The 22,015-nt window shown below is 35.6% G+C and overlaps 1 protein-coding gene across 3 annotated transcripts in view; it reads right to left on the reverse strand.

Annotated features, from left to right (window-relative positions):
* Positions 1 to 15,634, reverse strand: part of LOC131167852 (uncharacterized) — a 41,796-nt gene extending 26,162 nt beyond the window's left edge. The window contains exons 1-7 of one of the 3 annotated variants that reach the window (XM_058126858.1): positions 15,223 to 15,575; positions 12,923 to 13,057; positions 12,622 to 12,701; positions 12,401 to 12,484; positions 5,749 to 5,836; positions 5,443 to 5,603; positions 3,286 to 5,311 (exon numbers count right to left, since the gene is read on the reverse strand). In XM_058126858.1, the coding sequence (XP_057982841.1) occupies positions 3,286 to 5,311; positions 5,443 to 5,603; positions 5,749 to 5,836; positions 12,401 to 12,484; positions 12,622 to 12,701; positions 12,923 to 13,057; positions 15,223 to 15,384 (2,736 nt within the window). In that variant the 5' untranslated portion in view covers positions 15,385 to 15,575. Of the gene's footprint in view, positions 1 to 3,285; positions 5,312 to 5,442; positions 5,604 to 5,748; positions 5,837 to 12,228; positions 12,361 to 12,400; positions 12,485 to 12,621; positions 12,702 to 12,922; positions 13,058 to 15,222 lie in introns of those variants that run through there. The other 2 variants (XM_058126857.1, XM_058126859.1) reach the window with 2 other exon arrangements.
* Positions 15,635 to 22,015: the final 6,381 nt, after the last annotated feature.

Below are 22,015 nucleotides of genomic sequence, written 5' to 3' on the forward strand. Positions count from 1 at the left end.
GAAGAGAGATAATATAGTAAAATTCAAAGATAAAATAAACAAAGATCATGATTAGACAATAGGGGGTAAGGTTGATGCAAATACCGTTTCGAATAAAATGGTGAACTCTATCATAAGGATAGCAAAAGAGGTTTTAGGGGAGTCCAAAAGAAGATACTTAGGTAGTAAAGAAAGTTGGAGGTGGGATCAAGAAGTCCAAAAAGTTGTTAAAACAAAAATAAATTAGCATAAAATATGAAAAAATTGCAGAAATATAGAAAATATTGAAAAATATAAAAGAAGCAAGAAAAAATACAAAAAAAGACTATCAATGAAGCTAAACATAGAGCTTATGATACTTTATATACTAAGCTAGATACAAAAGAAGGAGAAAAAGACATTTATAAACTTACTAGAGCTAGAGAAAGAAAATAAAAGATTTAGGTTTTGTAAAATGCATAAAGGACGAAAATGATAATGTCTTGATTAGAGAATAAGACATAAAAGAAAGGTGGTGGAGATACTTTGATAAGTTGATCAATGAAAACCAAAACAAAAGATTGAACTTGGAAGTGACAAACGAAAAGAAGATTAAAAATAGGAGATTTATTTGTAAAATTAGAGTCCTTGAAGTTAAGATAGCATTAAAAAATATGAACAATGGGAAATCTATAGGACCAGATAAAATGCCAATTGAAGTTTGGAAATGTTTAGGGGATAAAGGAATTATTTGGTTAACTAATCTATTCAATAATATTATAAAAATCAAGAAAATGCCAAAAGAATTGAGAAAAAGTATGTTAGTACCTCTATATAAAAACAAAGACGACATTCAAAACTGTAATAACTATCATGAAACTAAGATTAAGAGTCATACAATGAAATTATGGGAAAGGATAATTGAACATAGAATAAGATTAGAAACAAAGATTTCAAAAATTTTTGTTGTATGCCTAGGAGATCAACAACAGAAGATATTTATCTTTTAAGAAGTTTAATGGAAGAGTTTAGGGAAAAGAACAAGGACTTACATATGATTTTTACTGATCTAGAGAAAGCTTATGATAGAGTACCTAGGGAAGTTCTTTGGTGAGAGTATTAGAAAAGAAGGGATTTTGCAGTAGATATACAGTGGTCATTAAGAATATGTATTATAGAGTAATAACTAGCGTGAGAGTCTAGAGAGTTCCCAATCTCAATAGATGTTCATCAAGGTTCTACTTTTGAGTCCATATTCTTTTACTTAAGTAATTGATGAAATTACTAAGAGTATCCAAGATGAGATCCCTTGGTGTATGTTGTTTGCAGATGATATTGTGTTGATTGATGATAGTAGGAGTGGAGTGGAATCTATATTAGAACTTTGGAGAGCCACATTAAAGTTTAAAGGGTTTAGGGTAGGTAGGAATAAGACTGAATATATGAAATGTAATTTCAGTAATATAAGGAGTAGCAACAAAGAGAAGATTAAACTGGATAATCAAGAGATCAATAGCACTGATAGATTTAGATATCTTGGATCTATTATGCAAGGTGAAGGGGAAATCGAGGAAGACGTAGTACATAGAATTAAGACAGGTTGGGTAAAATAGAGTAGTGCGTCAGGTGTGTTGTGTGTTCGTAGAATACCCTTAAAATTAAAAGGGAAGTTTTATAAGACGACTATAAGGCCAGCTATGCTTTATGGTTCAGAATGTCGGGCAACTAAGAAACACATACAAAGAATGAAAATTGCTGAAATGTGTATGCTAAAGGGGATGATTGGTTTAACATTAAAAGATAAATTAAGAAATGAACATATACACAAAAATTTTGGCATAGCACAAGTTGAAAACAAGAAACGGGAGGGGCAACTTAGATGGTTTGGGCATTTAAAGCGCAGACCTAGTAGAGTACCTATGAGGAGGACCAAGGTCGTTATGGTTTCTAGCATGAAAAGGGGTAGGGGTAATAGCCCTTAATGAGGTAGTGAGGAAGGATTTAATAGCCCTTAATCTACTGGAGGAAAATGCTCTGGATCGAGTGAATTGGCAGAAAAGAATTCATGTAGCCGACCCCACCTAGTGGGACTTAAGGCTTGCTATTGTTGTTGTTGTTATTGTTGTAGTTAATACTATTATCTAGACATTAATAAACCAACACGAATTTCATTTTTAATGAGGTCATCTACTTTTTCTCATAAAATTATTATAATGAGTCCCTTTGGGTTTTCAGATTGTTTAAATTTTTATGCCTAAATCAATGTGGCTAGTGGAAAATAATAGCTTCTACTATAGTACATAAATTCCGCATGTTGCATGGGCTCAAGTTGCAGATCTTAAGATCTGAACCGAGTGAAAAAGACACTAGAGAACCACAACCCAAATAAATACAAACCTAATGCATCTGTGAGATTTTGCATAAATAGAGTTTCACTTCATGATTTGAACTAAAAAATCATAACTACTTAATTTGGATAATCCAATGCAAGCTGCAATATAAAAACTCTATTTCTGTTCACTAAACAACAGTGTTCCAAAATTCCATCCTATCTTCTACTGTAATCAACAAACTAGAGATTTCAAATAATGGATACACACCAGGGGGGAAATTATGAGTATATGAATATAGACAGTAAACAAGTACATTGTCATTGCATAAGATGGCTTATGAGAAGATGCAACCTTAAGGATGATAGTAAATGAATGGAAAAAGGTAGTGTATGGATTTGGATTTGGATTTGTGTGGATTTGGACAAAGCGTAGCATAAAATTGTATTGCCTTCCAAATCTATACAAATCCTAATCCAAGGCTCAAAATCCATGCTACCAAAAACACTAAATGTACAAGACAGCAAGGCCTTAAATTTTTATTTCGACTAAAATTTCCAAGCTCCAAAAATACGGAAATTTCTATGGAAATTTCGACTTCGATTTTGACTTTTAAAAAATGATGGAAATTAGTAGTAAAGCATGGAATTACTATATGAAACTTTAGAAATGCCCGATAACATAATAATGTAATTTTTAAGACTAATATATTATAAATCAAATACATCCATGTTGTGTATGAGGTGCTATGGTCGTAAGATTATATGCGTATTAAACATATTAGGTTAATACAAATGAAATTCATAAATCAATTAAATATTATTTATTATACAAATGATTCATTGAAATTTCGACAGAAATTATGCAAGACAGAATCGACTGCCATTTCGATTTTGAGGGCGATGGAAAGTGGAAATCTCAACAGAAATTTCGATAATTTAGTGGAAATTTAAGACCATGCAAGACTGAATAATTGGTAGATGAAAAAAATTCTTACCAAATGTAGACTGTTTTCTGCAACGAATATAATTCCCATGGGGCATTCATCAGAGCATACAGGAGTTGCATGAGTAGCAGGTTGAAATGAGATAGAAGTATATGCAAGACTGTGCCTTGCAGTTTGCAATAACCAAGGCCTATCACTGAGAGCAATTATATCTGCATCAAGTGAATAGCTCAGAGGAACCAGGAAAACAGGCGAAATGCCAATTCGGCGGATGGCAACTACTTGGAGAAAAATGGGAATGTTGTCCTTTGCCTCAGATGAATTAACAGTGGGCGTGTGTGAGCCAATAGAATTCAGACCTGTCATATTAGGCTTCTTAGCACTGTCCACATTTACCAGGCAGGAATAATCATAGGAAGGCCTGTGACTGAAAGATTCTAATGAAGACATTTTAGAGGCAGCAGGCCACTCAAACCGCAGCAGCATTCCATTCCTTAATCCTGAAAGAACATACAATCGATCAACTAGTACAAGTCTGACATCTTGAGGAATGCAACCACTAATAACTGTCCCCATTGTATTTGTTAATGAAATTGCCCCAATAGCAAGAACTCTCAGGCCTCTATCAGGTAGAAAGCATAGAATTTCCACTGAAGGCTTATGTGTTCCAATCACAAAGGTACTGCCAATGCCAACCCCAATCGGAAGTGCAGTTGAACGATTATTTTCCACTAAATTAAGACGAGACGTAGACTGTTTCTGCTCAAAATGTTTTTGTGGTATGGAAATGCAGGATAATTCATTTTGCAGTCTAACATGTTGCTTCTCATATATTTCACATTGGAATGGCGATAATGATCTTACTCCAAGAATAAACAAGTACCATGGATTGGAAGTAGCAACAATTATCAAATTATTTCCAACAGCACCCAAGCTGATGCTCAAATTATCTGGAAACCAAGATGTATGTACTGGTGAAGACAAAGATATACCTTCAGGATGAGCAACCATAGTAGGTAAACATAATCTAACTGCACTCCGGTGTATCTGGACAAGCATACCATCACCCACAAGGCCACAAGCCAAAGTACAGACATCAGGCTGGAAACCAACCGAATCAGTCACATCAGTAAAGCTTAAACCAACTGACAATACTCTCGTCTCTTCAATGAATGATAATACAAGAAAAGCATGATAAGAATCAACGACTTTCATTCGAACCGTCCAAGTACCAGTTATGCCCTGATAAATAGGGGCAGTGCTCAATAACCTTTCCACACTGATACCACTTCGAATAATTCTTAATGATCCCTCTGGTGCCATACCACAACAGGCAAACATTTGATCATGTTTCTCCTCATGACAATCCACAACTGACATGTCCAAGACTGGCGCAATATTTTGAATAGGACTCCTGCAAACAAGCTTTCCATTTTCCAATTGGAGGACCATCCCATCCCCCATCTCCACCAGTGCAGCCAGAAATCCATTTTCAACCCACAAAAGTGCTTTGCAGGGTAGACTTTTGTAGAGAGGATCAGACATATTAACTTTAAGGCCATCAGAATCAAAAGAAATTTCAATCATAAAAAAATCACCAGTATCTAAACAGAAAACCATCCTTTGATTTTCTCCATTTCCTGGCCCCCAACACCATGAGCATACATATTTGGAGGGTGACTTTACACTGACACTATCATTGTCGATACTCATAGGATCATCACATTTTATGTTGTCCACTCTCATATCCCCCAGCTCCAATAAAGCACTGGCAGCAACTTTAAATATACCTTCATCATCACCATCATGCATTCTACAGGACTCCTCAATAAAATTCTGCTCTTCAACTGCAGCAGGTAAGCTTGTCCTATAAACACAACATGGGTTGGAAGCATCCCGAAGATCCATTAAGAGAACATCACCAACCCTGAACAAAAACACCAATCCATAAGAATAAGGAACTCCAACAATGCTATATGCGAGAGGCCCAGCCTCAGCAAATACAGAGACAACATAAACAGTGTGTTCTCTAATATTCCATTCCAACAACAGCAGCTCATTTGTTGTTGCTCCCCTCCTGCAGATAACAGAATTATTGGTAAGGAGTTGGATTAGCATCAACGGAACATAATGAACAATAAACAGGAAAAAAAAAATCTCCCATGCAAGAACAATCTAAAGAATGAAGTAACACTTCAATTATCATACCTAGTCAAAAGAACGGCTAGTACAGGATTGTGCTTCTTACTTGGTTGGCTAAGATCCTTTGAAACAAAACACATGCCCCAAATAGTGCCGCATATACTGGTTCTCTGGACACCTCTGGTACTAGTTGTATCCAGCTCATTTTCAGGAGGATAGAATATTCTCTGAAACCATGACACAAAATAACATTTTAGTAACAAAGATACACAAAACTTGTCACCTTAAATTAAACACGGGCATATTAATAGTTTCCCCCGTATTTACAGAAATAAATATAATATGCAGGCAAATAAAAGTTGAAAATTCAACCTTGTCAATAATATTGCTGCCAGCAGACATTGACACAGAGAATATAGCCAATCGGGATTCATATGCACTAGCGGCAATTAAACCAGCACTGTGAACAGAAATATATAAACACATCAATATAGTTCCAAATGCAATCTTCTCTGCAAAAGATGACCAACAATTCCACATGCAAAAGGACAAAAATGAGAGGGAAAAAAGGAAAAAACAAACACGGATCATCATAAGTCAAATCAACATGTCGTGCTACCAAATCAATGGCAAGCATTATCATTGTTGGAGGAGAATATGTTATTTTAATAATTTGGCTGTGTTAATGGGGGGCATTTTTGTCCTTTTGTCCTTACGACTTTATTATAAATAATAAAATATAAGAGGGCACACGAGGAGCTTTAGTAGACTCCAGGAAACTGTCGCTCAGTTCTTTCCTCTTTATCTCTTCTCCTCCTCTTCTCTTTTCTCCTTCTCTTCTTCTCTCCTCCAACTTTACAACATGGCATCAAAGCATTGATCTCCTTCAAATCTGATTTATCTGTATTGGTTTTGATACTTTGTTTTCCGTTTTTCCCCTTATCCTCAACTAACCAGTCCTCAAATCTGATTTTCTGGTTGGTTTGGGAGTCTCATTTAAGGGCACCCTCCATAGGGGTTGGTTGTGCAGCATCCTTGGCAGGAAGCTGTGTGTTTTCATGGTGATTTGCTGATGTGAACTCAGTCATACTTTGTTTCTTGTGTGCTGCAGCTGCTGCTGCTGCTGCTGCTGCTGTTCCTCTGTCACTCTGTTTATGGGTTGCAGATGATGCTGTTCTGACGATGTGTTTTTGAGATTGATTGCTTACAATCTTGTACCCATTGCTGGTTGGTTTTGATTGGTGTTCAAATATTTATTTCCTGTTCTTCTTGCATTTTTTTCCAGTTACTGCCAGCCATGATGCCTGCCGGGAGCTGCTGCCAGGTTGTTTATTAAATGCCTGCAGTACTTTGCTGTGGTCTGCCCTGTTCTTGGTGGTTAAGTAATTCCTCCTAGGATATTGTAAGCCCAGTTCTGTAGTCATAACTGCCTACTGAAGTTCTGGATTTTCTGGATTTTAGGAGAGTTTGAGGAGTTGTAAGTTTTTTTTCCCCGAAGTCCTGAATGTGTTGTTTGTGTTAGTGTGTGCTGCCTGACTACTCAAGCTCCCTCCTGCGATAAGTCAGCCATGGATATTACCTCTAATTGTAGTAGGAAAAGTTTTAGAGGACTAGGACAAGGATTGGGTTGTGGTTGTGGCAGCAGTTGGTAATACGACGAGGAGTTCATCATGGCAATTCTCGCATTTGCACACATTGTGGCAAGGAAAATCATACCACAAAATTGCTGTTTGTATCTGTGGGAAACCAGCTTGGGCCAATAAGTCTCTTGCAAAAGACGATTCTATCATTGACACTTCAAACGCACCTAGCCACTCTACTAGGGAGTTGAGTACATCATCCACCGCGTCTCGAGAGGAGTTTAACAACCTTTTTTGCATGGTTTAAACACTACACCTCAGTCTTTTACATCTAGTGCTACTGTGGCCTGTTCAAGCACAACCAGACTTCTTGCCTCTTCATCCTCCTCACCTTGGGTTATGGATTGCCTCCTTCCATATGACAGATAGTCTTAATCTGTTTTGAGTCCTTGAACTCCATTACTTACACTCTTTAAAGCTACTCTTGCTGATGGTTTGGTTACACTGATTTCTGGTTTTGGCAATATTCTCTCAATACCTTTTATTCCTCTTTTGTTTGTGTTCTATGTGCCTAAATTTCCCTTGAACCTGTTATCAATTAGTATATTAACTCAGTCGCATAACTGTTTTGTGACCTTCTTTCCTTCCTCATTGTGTTATGCAGGATCTAAAGATGAAGAGGAGGATTGGTGGAAGGCTTAAGAAGGAAGGCTTAAGAAGGATGGCATGTACTATTTCAATGGTGGTCATGTTCGACCAATTCTAGTCATACGGCTTCTTCTGTTTCTACTCATGGTGTTTCCCTTGATTAGTGGTATGTTTGTTTGTGTCATCCATCCCTTCAAAAACTACAAAAAGTTTTTCCTATGTTCAAGTCCGTTACTCATTTTAAGTGTTCTACGTGTCAATTGGGAAAGCATATTAGGACATCTTTTTTATCTAGAGTTGAGTATCATAGTAAATCATTGTTTTCCCTTATCCATTCAGATATTTGGCATCTGTACAGAGTCAAGAAAAAGACTTTGTCAATAAATAGGTCTGAATTTTTTAATGTATTTACTCAATTCTACCAAGAAATAAAAACTCACGGTATTCAAATTTTTAGATCTAATAATGCACTTGAATTTGTTAAAAATGAGCTTCAGTCTTTTGCTTGGCCAAAAGGATTATTCATCGAATATCATGTATGCATACCCCTCAGCAGAATGGAGTAGCTAAACAAAAAAAATAGACTTTTTCTTGACATCCTAAAACCTTTTGGACCGATGCTCTTCTTACAGCCTGTTGTTTGCCCAATAGGATGCCCTCAAGTGTTCGAAGGGCGCAAATTCCCTTCTCAATCATGTACCCAAAAACATCCATATTCTCTGTTATGCCTCATGTCTTTTGGTGCACATCTTTTGTTCATGTTCCACATGTTGGTCAGGACAAGTTCACTCCTCGTGTCAATATGTCTTTGTTGGGTACTCAAGAACTCAGAAAGGATATAGATGTTATAACCCCCACACTCTTAGGAAATATGTTAGTGTTGATGTCACCATTTTTTAGGGGATATCCTATTTTTCAAGTGTCCGATCCTCCTTGGATGAATCCATTTTGATTCCATCAATGATTCATGGTCCCCCCTCTTGTGTTGATCCTCTTGTTCCTACCCTTATCCCTCTCGAGAAATCTTCTACCCCTCATCCAAATCCATTTATTATTGATCCAGATTCCCAGAGAAACTATTTAATGTTTATGAACAACGGAAAGCAAGCACAGAAATCACTACCACTACCACCATGCAAGCACCTCCTCTACCCACCACTTTTTCGACTTCTGATTTTGGAGAACCATCCCAATGTCACTTGGATTTGGCCATTGCTCACCAGAAAGATACTCAAACATGTTCTCAACAATCCTTAGTTGCTTATTCTATTGCTCATTATGTTTCAATCCTTCACCTTCCTAGCCTTATACATTCTTTTTCCTCGTCTATTTCCTAAGTTTTTATCCCTTCCTCACATATTGAGGCACTTGCTAACCCTGGGTGCAAGTATGCAATGGATGTGGAGATGGATGTCTTAACCACTTGAGGGACATGGGACATGGTGGATCTTCCTCCTAGTAAAGAGTTGGTTAGGTGTCGTTGGGTCTACACAATCAAATATATTCCATACGGCTCTATTGAACGTCTTAAGGCTCAGTTGAGGGGTACACCTAAGTGTATGGTATTGATTTTTTAAGATCTTCTCCCTGATTGCTCAATTAAATTTTTTTTGTGTATTGTTCTCATCGGCAGTTAAATTGGCCCTTATATCAATTGAACGCCTTCCTATATGAAGATTTGCAGGAGAAAGTATACATGGAGCAACCTCCTAGGTATGTTGCTCATATGTAGGTTGCATTAAGCTATTTATGGTCTTCAACAGTCTCTTCAAGCTTGGTTTGACAAATTTAGCATTTTTGTTTCTACATTTGGCTTTACCAGTGCTACTCTAATCATTTAGTTTTCATCTGCAAAATGGAGATAGATGTTAAACTTAGTAGTTTATGTTGATGATGTCGTCATCACTAACAGCGATCATAATGGGATTGCAAATGTTAGGCAATGACTTAAGCAAAATTTCATATCAAGGACTTGGGTGTTCTGTGTTACATTACTTTCTCGGTGTTAAGATTGTGTGGTGTAGGAAAGGGTTAAATCTATCTCAGAGAAAATATACGTTGGACTTGCTAAGTGAGACTAGTTTGTTGGGAGCTAAATAGCAGTGTAATCAGTTGTATTCAGTTCAGTTTTGCCCGAAACCGAAAACCAAACATTATATATCAGTTTGGAATTTTGCAAACCCCAACAATTTGAGAAAACTAGAAACTGGCTTTATATTGGTTTTGAAGGTATTAAAAAAAATTAAACAAGGCCAGGCACATTTTCAAGGCCCATTGAAGGCATTGTAAGAGGCCCAACCGCAACAAAGTGAAGCTTGGGCCCAGCAAAGAGGCACGCATTTGAATGTGGCCTTCGTTACACAAACATGCAAGGAAGTGGGTTGGGTATATATAAGGGGGTGAAAGGTCTTTCCCTTCTTCCCTTAGTTGACGTCAAAGCACACATGACACAAGCAGCCTTCTGTTAAGTCTGTCCTTGTCCCACATCCGAAAGGAGTAAACTCGAGGACTCTTCTCATATAAAACGCCTCCCTTCTGTCTTACTCATTTAATATCCATCACAGCATCTTATTATCTAAGGTTTAGAGTTTATAATAATTATTATATTTATTAAATTAATAACAATTCATTGAAAATATATATAATTAAAAATAAATCATTAATTGATTTTTCAATTTCTTCAGTTCGGTTTTCTTGTCAAATAGAAACTAAAACCAAATTTAAAATATATATATATATATATATATATATTAAAACTGAAACCGAGAAACTAAAGCAAAATGTTATTGGGTTTTAGTCCAATTTTTGGTTATTTAGCAATTTTTGTACACTCCTAGAGCTAAATCAGTTGATACTTCTATGGATTTCAATGTGAAGCTTAGGGCTGCAAACGAACTGAGCCAAGTCAAGCTCTAACACGTTCAGGCTCAGCTTAGAAGAAGAATAGCTTGGCTAGGGCTCGAGTTCAGTTCAATTTGAGCTCAAAAAATCATGCTCAAGCTCAGCTCAAAATTTCAATTATAGGCACAAGCTAGCTCGGCCTAGACAAAAGTCAAACAGAATCAAAGTTTGCCAGTTTAACATTTAAAATTTTAAAGGCCATTCGAGCCCAGCTGGGCTTAAAATAAAATATTAAAGTAAGCCTGCAAATAAAGAGGCCCAAATACAAATAGAAATAGCCAAAGAGAACCCATAAGAATATAGGCCCACAACTTTAATTATACTCTAAGCAGGCTCCCAATGGAGCTGGTCTGCAGCCTTGTGGGAAGGTGTAAGAAAAAGGGAGCTGGGCAAGGGCTTTTATAAATTGTTGAGGCAAATGTTTTTTGGATTTCTGATGCGAGACAAAAGCATGTAGGCTGCAGCTCTCTGCCTCTCTCTCCCCCATGCTTTCTTCCCACTTCAAGCCCTTATTTCCAAATCCCACATTAGAAGATTGAACTCTTCCTAGGTCTCCCCTATTCTATATAAGCCTCCTTTTTCATATTTGTTTAATAAATTAACTAATTAATAACTATTAGTTATTCTAGAGTTTATTACTATTTGGTTGATTTGTGTAAAGAAATAGCTAATTTATCAATTTAAATAAATAAAATAAATTATTTTAAGTACTAAATTTACAATTGAGCTCATTACCAAACCTAATCAAGTTGTTCATAACAAAGCCCAACTGTGTTCAGGCTCAATGAGCCTAAAAAATTGGGTTTTGGAATCGCTCATTTAGATAATAAACAAGCCCGAATGAGCTCTTACCAAGCCGAACTCCCATGAGCGGCTTGGTTCATTTGCAGCCCTAGTGAAGTTCTCAAGGGATGTTGGACCAAACTTTGAAGACAAACGTTAATGTAGGCAATTGGTTGGCAAGTTGATCTACTTGACTGTCACTAGACCTGACGCATCTTTTGAAATGGGGTGAGTAGAGTCAGTTTATGGAAAATCCCAAACAACCACATCAGGATGTTATTTGTAGGATTTTGTAGTATCTCAAAGGCTCTCCAAGCAAAGGTTTGATACATAAATGTAATAGAAATTGTGAGATTGTGGGATACTCTTTATGAAGATTGGGTTGGATCTATTAATGATCAATGGTCTTCTATTGGATATTGTACATTTGTGGAAGGTAAGCTTGTTACTTGGCATAGCAAGAAATAATCTACTCTAGCAAGATCTAGGGTTGAAGCAGAATATTGAACTATGGCTCATATTGTGAGTGAGCTTATGTAGCTGAAGTCTCCTACTCAGAGATGGGACTCTTGGTAACGAAGCCAATAGATGCATTTTGTGATAATCAAACCGCCATTTATATTGCTAGCAATCCAATGTTTCATGAGAGGAGAAAGCACATAGAAATTGATTTCATTTTGTGAGGGATGTTGTGTTGAAGAAGGTCGTAAGAACTCCCTGTGAAATTTGTCGATCTATTAAGTGATGTTTTTACGAAGCCTTTATTTAAGCCCTCCTTGTCTAATGTTTGTTACAAGTTGGGGTTGGGCGATATTTATACACCTCCAACTTGAGGGGGAGTATCAGAAGAGAATATGTTATTTTAATAATTAGGTTGTGTTAATGGGGATATTTTTGTCCTTGAGACTTTATTATTATTAGTATTACATAAGAGGCAAACCTGGAGCTGCATGTAGACTCCAGGAAACTGCCACTCAATTCTTTCCTCTCTTTTTCTCTTCTTCTCATCTTCTCTTTTCTCCTTCTCTTCTTCCCTTCTCCATCTCTAACTTTACAACAATTATCTAACATAATAATCTATGCTGATTTTTTTCACCATAACTGCAACTCACTTTGAATCAACTGCAAGCATCCTTCCAAGTTGATGCCTTGAGTTTCCAGGACTGGAGAGTTGAACATGTGTCACCGGGAAAAACCTATGCCAACAATTGATATAAAATACAGGTAAGCATTCTCACAACAAAGTGAGTTAGAATAGAGACCACCAAAAATAGCCAAAAAAGGTCTATGCTGTCCTTCACAATGAAAGAATTGGCAGTGCAAAAAATAGAACCTGTGCATTTCATTGCAAAATCTCAAAAATGAGAGCTTTCCAGAGTCGGAGATAACAACCAAAATGTCTTTCCCCGCCATCTACAAAAGGAAAATGCAATACTAACAATCACATAAATTGTTCTACTACAAGGAATCACTTCCTATCATATGCACTAAGTTTTCTTCCAATTCATTTAGTCCCTTTGTGGGAGAAAACCTTAAAATTAGAACATAAAGCCATAATAAATTAATAATAAGTGAATGAAGATTAACAAGGGTGGTCAACCATATGATCATGAGACCTGAATTGAACAACCAACCTGTGGGTTTTGTGTAGAAAACTTATCATTCCAGTGTAAAACAGCAAGATCTTTTATTGTGCCAAACACAGCCTGCTCACAGACAGACTGTACAATCCCATCATCACCAATTATTACCAACTCTATGGATGTCTCCTGCATGGAATACCACCAATCAGTCGGAGTGAGTTTTAGCTAGCAGAATGACAGAAAGAGCACATTACCTATCATATAAGCAAATATATAAACCACAAAGGGCAAAAAACGGTGTAAAATTACAAAATTATTTCTGCAAAACATAAAGGCGTCGCATATTTTTATACACCAGCAAAAGCTATACATGCAAAATTGTTCAGTTATTGTTGAATGCACTGCATTGAGATATATTCATGAAAAAATTAGCATTGCAAAGTAGCTGCAAACTTTTTTAATAAGAATTGAATTACTTCAGTGCTAAGGGGCACCCAACCCTTCTATGGAAACAGGACAAATAAACAATTTTTAGAAGGAAAACAACCATTGTGGTAACTTCTAGTCTACAACTTTCAGTATTTAAAAAAAAAAAAAACATGTGTGATTCTATTCTTGATCCTCTGCACAGGTTGCTCCTTCCCTTTGAATATTCTTCTGTTTGATTCTCTCCAAATATTCCAGAAAATGCAATGGTCAATTTTCATCCAAACTTCCTTAGCTTCCAAATATTCCAGAAATGCAATGGAGGATTTTCATCCGAACTTCCTCAGCTCTACCATGAAGACCACATTCTTTCCAGCCCAAATGGGTTTCACAAACTCAAGTGACAATAAAGGAAGATTACACCATTTCTGTGCCAAATTCCAGAGATCTCTAGCAAACATGCAGTGAATAACACTGATTGATCAAAATAATCCCTCTTGCTGAGCAACTAATCAAAATTCAATATCATTGTAAGTTCAGGAAGAAATGAGAGGTTCAGGAAGAAAGGAACTTAATATGGATGTGGATGCAGACTCCAAAGGATGCACTTTAGAAATCTTAATCATATGCTAATTTTTATTTTTTTTTAGCAACATGTGCTAACTTATTTGGCCTTCAAGCATTTGGTATCCAGATAGTCACCACCACAAATGGAAGCTGCAGATCATTATAAAAATAAATTGACACAATCAAGAGAAACAAAAAAATGGTGGAAGATATGGTTGGGAAAACGAATCAAGTTCCTCTTTACACAACCATCATACAAAAGAGTGTAGACAAATCCATGTAATATGCTGGGCTCCGTATGCAAAACTATTGTGCAAAACTCTAAACATTTCTAATAGAAATTCAATCCTTTTACAAATCTCCATATCTGACATTACAGTTTTCCTATCACATACAAATGTATGTCTGTTGACCACATCCATTGAATGTGTTGCTTTGGTTAAACATTATAATGCCAAGAAAATTACATACTATACATAAAAGATATGCAAATGTCAATTATCCCACTTTTGGAAATTAAGATACTATTTGCTTGACATGCTGAAACTGAAAGTAGTTCACCTATTCCTAAAAGCATAAATATACACGCTCATACATTGAGTATAAGGTTATGTTTGGTCAATAGAATTTCTATTCTTAAGAATAGCATGCTTATAATAGAAGTATTTGATAGTTTACTAAAAATAAATGCACTATTATTTTATCACCATAAAAAATAACAACGTAAATCCATAAAAATGAATAGAAAAGTAAAAAGTATTCTCAAATTTCATCATACAAATGATTTTTTTCTCCATAATCCATGTTAACATAAACTTTGCATAAGTAACTTATTTCTAAATTATTACATTCATATACAAATTTCATTACATCCTCATTATATTGCATCTTATGCCTAGGAAAATAAGTATTCCTTCAAAGAATCCGCAAAAGAGCTAACAAAACAACGCCTATATTCCCCTACAATTCCCTACTGAATTATTTTCTACACAGCATTTCCTTCGAGTCCGGAACGGGAAGCAGAAATTTAACTTATATTCCAGACACAGAGAAAATGCCAAGGACTCAACAAATATATTCATACCACTGCACGCAGCAGTGTATTGAATAACAACCCCATCTTTCACACGCCTCTATCGATATTCCCAAATTGAGCTTCTATTCGTTGGTCAATTCCCATAGCAACATAGCATATGTAAAAATGAGACGCAGGACAACAACCAATTCCCTAGATGTCAATTTCAATCCGTACAAAATGAAAAATCGCGTGAAGTTAAACAAAGCGTGCGGGAAATGGAGCGAAATGGACAGGGAGGGAAAAAATTAAAAACTGAAAAAAAAATAAAAATAGAAAAGACCTTGCCGAAGACGATGTCGAGGGAGGTGGGAGATCGGAGGCGGCCTTGGACGACTTGCAGAACGACGCTTCCGCGGAGAACGCACTTGGCAAGATAGTAGGCGGCGTTGGGAGAGGATCGACGGTGGTGGGCGGAGGAGGACGCTTCCTTGGAAACCGCCATTAAGGAGTGGGGGATTGGGGAAGCTAGGGTTCGAGTTGCAGTTTAGGGTTGGAAGAGCTTTGCACGAGGAGCAGTGCACGAGTTCCGTCTTGTCCGATTCGAACCATTTGCGTGCGTGAGAGAGAGAGAGAGTTGTTCAGAGGAATTCTGCCGCCACTGCTACATTTGCTATATATAGAGAGATGATGTGTGAAGTGGCGAGTGGAGTCAGGAGTGGGCGTGATCGTGCGGGAGTTCAACTGGAGAGCGCCGGCGGTGGCACTCCAGCTGTCCTTATTTTGCACACCAGGCATATGTGACTACGTGTCATACGGTAATTAGTTCATCAAAACCAATCATATTATTAGGTGCGGTCTAAGTAATTAAACTCCACACAATTTAATGAAAGGAGAGTAGTACGTTATGGCACTTAATTTTTTTTTTATCCTAAAATTACTATGTGTCCATGTAATAACATTATAATAAATGTAATAAGTGGATTCAACTCTTCATTTTCCCGTTGATGTCACGTGGACTCCTCATGAGCTTGCGGCACTGACCATTTTTTTTTTTTTTCATATATTTGTAAATTCAAATGTAAGATATACTTTTAAATTTTTATTAAATTTAATATTAATGTTAATCTGTTTATGATTTGATGCATCGAATATATGATAACATCAATTCAAGGAATTAATCATGCCGACCGATATACTAGGTGTGCCTAATACTTTATTATGATTATTTTGGTTTATTTCGAATTTTCGTCGGTTTGAATGAGAATGTTTTATCCTTTTTTCAAGTGCATTGACTTTTTGCGACAAGATTTTACGTCAGTCAAGGTTAAAGCAATTTAGGAGAACTCATTTCTTTTTCCCTTTGAAGAAATTTGGTCAACATTTAATTTTGTAAAATTTGTTTAAAAATATTGGCTCAGTTAGAAAACCAATACTCCTTGAATATTGTGATTGATTTAATAAGTTAGTAATGTAACGATACTTATTTTTACTGTCATTATGTATTTATGTTTAGGACAAAAAGTACATGGACTTGAACATCGTGTGGGCCCTTCTATTGCACATGAAATGAAGTATCAATTTTGTAGGTCGGATTTTTAACACAAAGAAAAAAGCAATAATCGACACCTCTTTTTAACTTTTTTTAAGTGAAATCTCTTCAGGGAAATTGATCACTAACAAAACATAAAGCTAAGACAAGTCTTTACTAAGACGTAGGCAACAAGACACATTTCTAACTTGTATTAGTGAATATATTGCATTAGTAAAGAGCTAAAATTGATAAATAAAAATTCTATGTGTAATTTCACTTTAGAAAAATACATATAAATGTTGTGCGCATAAATAAGACAAGAGAAGGTTTAAATTTTATTGACAATATTTTTTGCTAACAATGAGGATACTTTGTGTCTACAAAAGTATAAATCATTTAACAAAATGAATTATTTTACTCAAAAAATTTAAAAAATAAAATGAACACATGCACAAATTTCTCAAAATGAAATAAGTTCTCGCTTTATTTTTTACCAACAAGGACTTCAACTTATAGCAATTATTTTAATAAGTAGCAATTTGTTCATTAACATAAGCCGTGGTTTTAAGGTTTCAAGAGTCTCTCCTCTTTTTGTTTCTAATGAATATTTAAATATTGAGCACCTTAGTCCAATTTTAAAGTGTTATTATAGGATTTTTTTTATTTTTTTTTTGGCACTTAGATTCATTTTTTTAGTACAACAAAAAGACAAAAAAATAAAAACAACTATCTTAATAAAACATAGCTTTAAATTGATCTAGTAAGAGCAAAGAACTTGGATGGACTAAAGGATTCTATAACAAATGTTGCAGTCAACAACTTTAGTGAGCGGTAAGTGGATTTTTATAATTTTTCATAAAAACAAATATTACCAAACTTCATATTGATAATCTTGTCATCCATGTAACGACCCGAAGAATAATGATATTTAAATAATAAAGAGTGAGAGAAATGAAAATAGTAATAGAAGGAGACAGTAGACTTCGTCGACAAATGCGGAGCGTTCGTCAATGACATTGCATTTTGAATATAATAACTCAGGAGATTTTCTCATGGCCTCGTGGACGAAGACAGGGGATTCGTCGATGATGGTACAAGAGGGTCTCATCGACGAGGGTACAAGAAGGTCTCGTCGACGAGAAGATACCGAGAGAGGATTTTTGGAAGTCTAAGATTCGTCGACGAGGGTGCAAGTTTGTCGACGAACTTTCTACAAGACTCGTCAACGAAATGACGTGGCTCATCGACGAATGCCATTGTATAAATATTGATATTCTGGTGGATTTCTCTTGAAGTCTACTGGGGCGGATCGTCGGTGGGATCGAGTCGAATTTCTTCCCAAAATCAGGGTAAGACATTTTAGTCAATTTTTGGCCTTTTGGCAGTTGTAGGAAATGATGTAGGTAAAGAAATATTGATATTCTATTTCGACGAATGTGGTTTTCAGGGTGTTGAGTGGAGAACCCTGCGAGTGTAGGACTCGTCTCAGTAGGGCGATTTTAGCAGGAATCAGGTAAGGGAAATATGCTATGTTAGGTAGTCCTAAAATGATTTCCAGTATGAAATGTATATTTTTACCAGGTTATTATTAACAGCAGGACTTTATACAGTTTATTAATTATGAATATTATGTATTAAATTACTGTATGGCTTGAGAATATAAATATAGTAGAAAAGCATGTCTTACAGTATTTTCAAGGTATGTTTTACAGAATATACAGCCAGTGAATATGTTTGATAGTAATTACAGAATACCATGATTATACAGTTTTCAGTACCATGACTTAGAGATTACAGTTCAGTTCAGAAATACAGTTGACACAGTTACAGTTTATTTCAGTGTCATGGTTAATACAGTTATTTCAGAATCATGGTAAATTAGATAGTTGTATATAAAAATATACTATATAGTATCAAACCCTGTTAGATCATACAATAGAGTACAGTACCGTAACTACAGATATTCAGTTCAGAGTGCAACCACCTATTCAGATAATACGTGGTAATAGGTCGATCGTGCCCAGACGTGGACAGGCTCCCTATTAGATATGGATTGAGGAGTGGTCGATCTGACTGAGGGAGTATAGTGGTTTACCCTGGTTGGCCAGCCAGGGTAGATCTTGTCTACGGGCCGCACAATCCTGTCATGAGGGATTAAATCATGACACACAGTTATTCACAGGGAAGTTTTTAGTTATTACTATGTTTATACAGATTTACAGAGACAGAAAATATATATATATATATTAGAAGTATTTTGAATAGAAACCTAAAGTACAAATATGTTAAGCAACAGGGAAAAGGTGATGGTTTATATTACTGGTATTGTAATTACAGATTCAGTGATGCATGATTATATAGTAATAGATTTTCACAATATTGTAATTCAAATGTCACATACTAGCAATAGCATATTTCATTTTACTGAGCATTGGCTCATCCTATTACTTTAACATTTTTTAGGTGATCCCGGTAGGCGAGCAGACCAGACTCGCAGATAGAGGGGCCTCAGTATTGCTTTGTCAGTAGAGTGAGTATTTTGGGTGTATTTTTGTGTAGCCTTAGCCAGTTGAGGGTATTTTTGGAAAATAGTCATATATGTATATTTTGGGAAACATTTTAGCACTCTGGTATTGTATATAATTATATATGGTTATGTTTATTTGATTTCCGCTTCTCGCTGCTTAGGTTGATGATTGAGTTTAATCCAATTTGGTATCAGAACATTATAAATGTCATAGTATAAAAAAAAAACTTCAGTTAAATAGCAGGTAGTTACAATCCATGACTATTGCGTTAGTCACAAACATAGGATAATTATGGTATTATAAATAATTTTGGGAACCAAAATAGCATTACTTTCTTGGCGAATCAAAAGAGTAACTTGAGTTTGAATAAGCATCCAAGCAGAAAAGGATCCTTAATTCCTTTTTGTTTGTATGTATTAGGAGAGAAGGACAATTTTTTTAATGCTTAAAAAAACATTATTATTTCCCCTTGTAAACTATAACATCGACAATTTTCAGCTTAGGAAGCTTTATTATAACCTTCTAATAATAGTTCATTTGCATAGATAATCTAGCAATGAACCTCAACAATCTTAACACAACCAAGCACTATGGGAGAAAATTATACAATATTAACGAAGACATGGGATGAGGAAGCTTCCATATTAGTATTATAGGAAGTTGACAACGTGGCTAAATTATTAGGAGTGGACCTAGAAAGTAATGAATAGATTAGAAGCACATGCTCTCTTTGAAAGAACAAAGGTGAAGGAGAACCCAATAAAAAGCTATACAGTAAACAATGTGAAAAAAAAAACTAGCATGTATGGTTTGACTATGATAAAAAGTTACGTCTAGTAAGGAGAGAAATCACAATTGAAAATAAGTCTTTTTCCAATTCTAGATAATAAAGCCCAAGATAAATTTATGGAACATTAGAGGCCTAAATACACTAACAAGACAAACTAACCTCAAAGAAATACTTAAAAATCATGGAAATTAGAGTTGATTTGTACTGATATATGACTTGATGGTGAAAAACTTCTCACATTAAAGATTCATATGTTAGATTGTGCTTGATGTAGTTGGCACCTCATGAGGCATCCTAATCATAAGGAATAGTGTAACGTGGATAGACAAACAAATGATAACTAGTATGTACTCATTGTTAATCCTTTGGCAATTCCACACATACATATATGGATATGTCTATGTGTATCAACATATGGGTGTGGCCTCCAACATCAGTCTATGAGGTTTAGGAAGATGCATAACTATGCATGGAGAAATATTTAAATAAGAACAAATAGACCTTCCCCTTAATGGTGCTTGATGTACTTGGTCTAGTTGGCAAGGCAACCCATCCATGTACCAACGGGAAAAATCCTAGTCTCAAAAGAATGGAATGATCTCTATAGCTCTATACTTAAATGGTCCAATCAACCCTATTTTGTATTCTCTCAAATCGCAATCTAATATATCTTTCGTCACGATGAATACTAATAGGGCTTGAAAATGGATGGCCACAAAGTGAAAGGTTTCTTAGAAAGCACAAACTCATCAGCAATTAGATAAGAGGATTAAAGCCTTAAATGGTGGCAATAAAGATTGAATGTTTGGCATTTATAGCAACACAAACAAAAGAGAGAAGAGCTTCAACAAATGATTGAGGCATGCAACCTTTGGAGGAATCAAGATCGCTTTGTGTTCAAGAGAAAGCTAGCAGATTTACTTTCGAAATAAAAGAAAATTTGAAAGCTCCGTCACATCCCCTGAAGTAATTGTTAAGGTGATTCAAACACACACCTATAGAATCCTATATGACAAATTTCCATTACTGCTAAATCAGGGTTGGGACTAGAATTCTGGTTGGGTGCTCTTCACTTTTAGATGTTATGTTCAGAATCCTTGACTTGTTTTTGTTCTTTTGGTTGTTGCCTTGCTCTAAGCTTTTGATGTAACTTTGTTACTTGCAGTGGTGGCCTTTATGGTTTATCCTTTTGATTGTATTGCTTTACAATTGTGCTGGAGACTTGGCTTCCCTATTGCGTGGGTATGCCCAATGTATATTGTACATACCCATTTGATCAATATAATTAACCCTTAATTTACTCATCAGAAAAAAAAAAAAAAAAAAAAAAAAAGCTAGCAGATTTAAGCATAAGAGGTACCCCTCCACTTTGTATTAAATTTGGAGGAATTCTTATGGAGACAAAAAATCCAAGGAAATCTAGCTATAATTGGGAGATAAAAATACAATATTTTTTTTCACTAAATGGCAACTTATTAAGGGCATGGGTATCTTGTCACAAAAACTTGAGGCGAATGTATGATTAGCTCTTTAGTTATTCTAATGGTATCAAATGTGTAGCAATATTTGATCATTCCATTCATAATTGACCTATAAGATTATTACTGAATTGCTATCAAATAGACTCAAAGGAGTTCTAAATAAGAAATATTAGAGAACCAAAATGCACCCATAAATTGTAGACAAATCTTACATATTTCCTTATTGGCCAACAAACTCATTGTCTTAACAAAATGAGGAAAATGGCATTTTGTGCAAGCTTGATATAGAAAAAAAAAAAATTGTTCATGTTGACTAGAATTTTTAGCTACATCTCCAAATTAAAAGCAAACAAACCTTTGGTGATAAAATGGGTTAGATGGATAGAAATTTATATCTCTATAGCAACCTTCTCTCCATCAGTTAATGGTAAGCCAACAGTTTTCCTCCCTAACTTAACAATATTAGGACAAGGAGTTCCCCTCTCCTCATTTTTTTTTCACCATTGTTTTATGAAAGCCGGAAGTTTGATAATTGAGGAACAAAAAAAAATTGATCTTTATTCTTAATCATTGACACATTATTTTCTACAAAGTCATCCTCTCTTAAACTATCTTGAATATGTGCCTTATTGCTTTTCATTTGAAGCAATATCTACTCTAAGAATCAATTAACCGTACTAAGAGTATAATTTGCTATATTAAAAGTGTGCACAACATCAACAATTTGACAATGAGCCTAAAATATGAGATTGAAGAACTCCCAATCTACTATTTTGGTTTGCCAATAAGGGCAAAATTCGAAT

This window comes from Malania oleifera, chromosome 11, assembly GCF_029873635.1.
Source record: "Malania oleifera isolate guangnan ecotype guangnan chromosome 11, ASM2987363v1, whole genome shotgun sequence".
NCBI lineage: Eukaryota > Viridiplantae > Streptophyta > Magnoliopsida > Santalales > Ximeniaceae > Malania > Malania oleifera.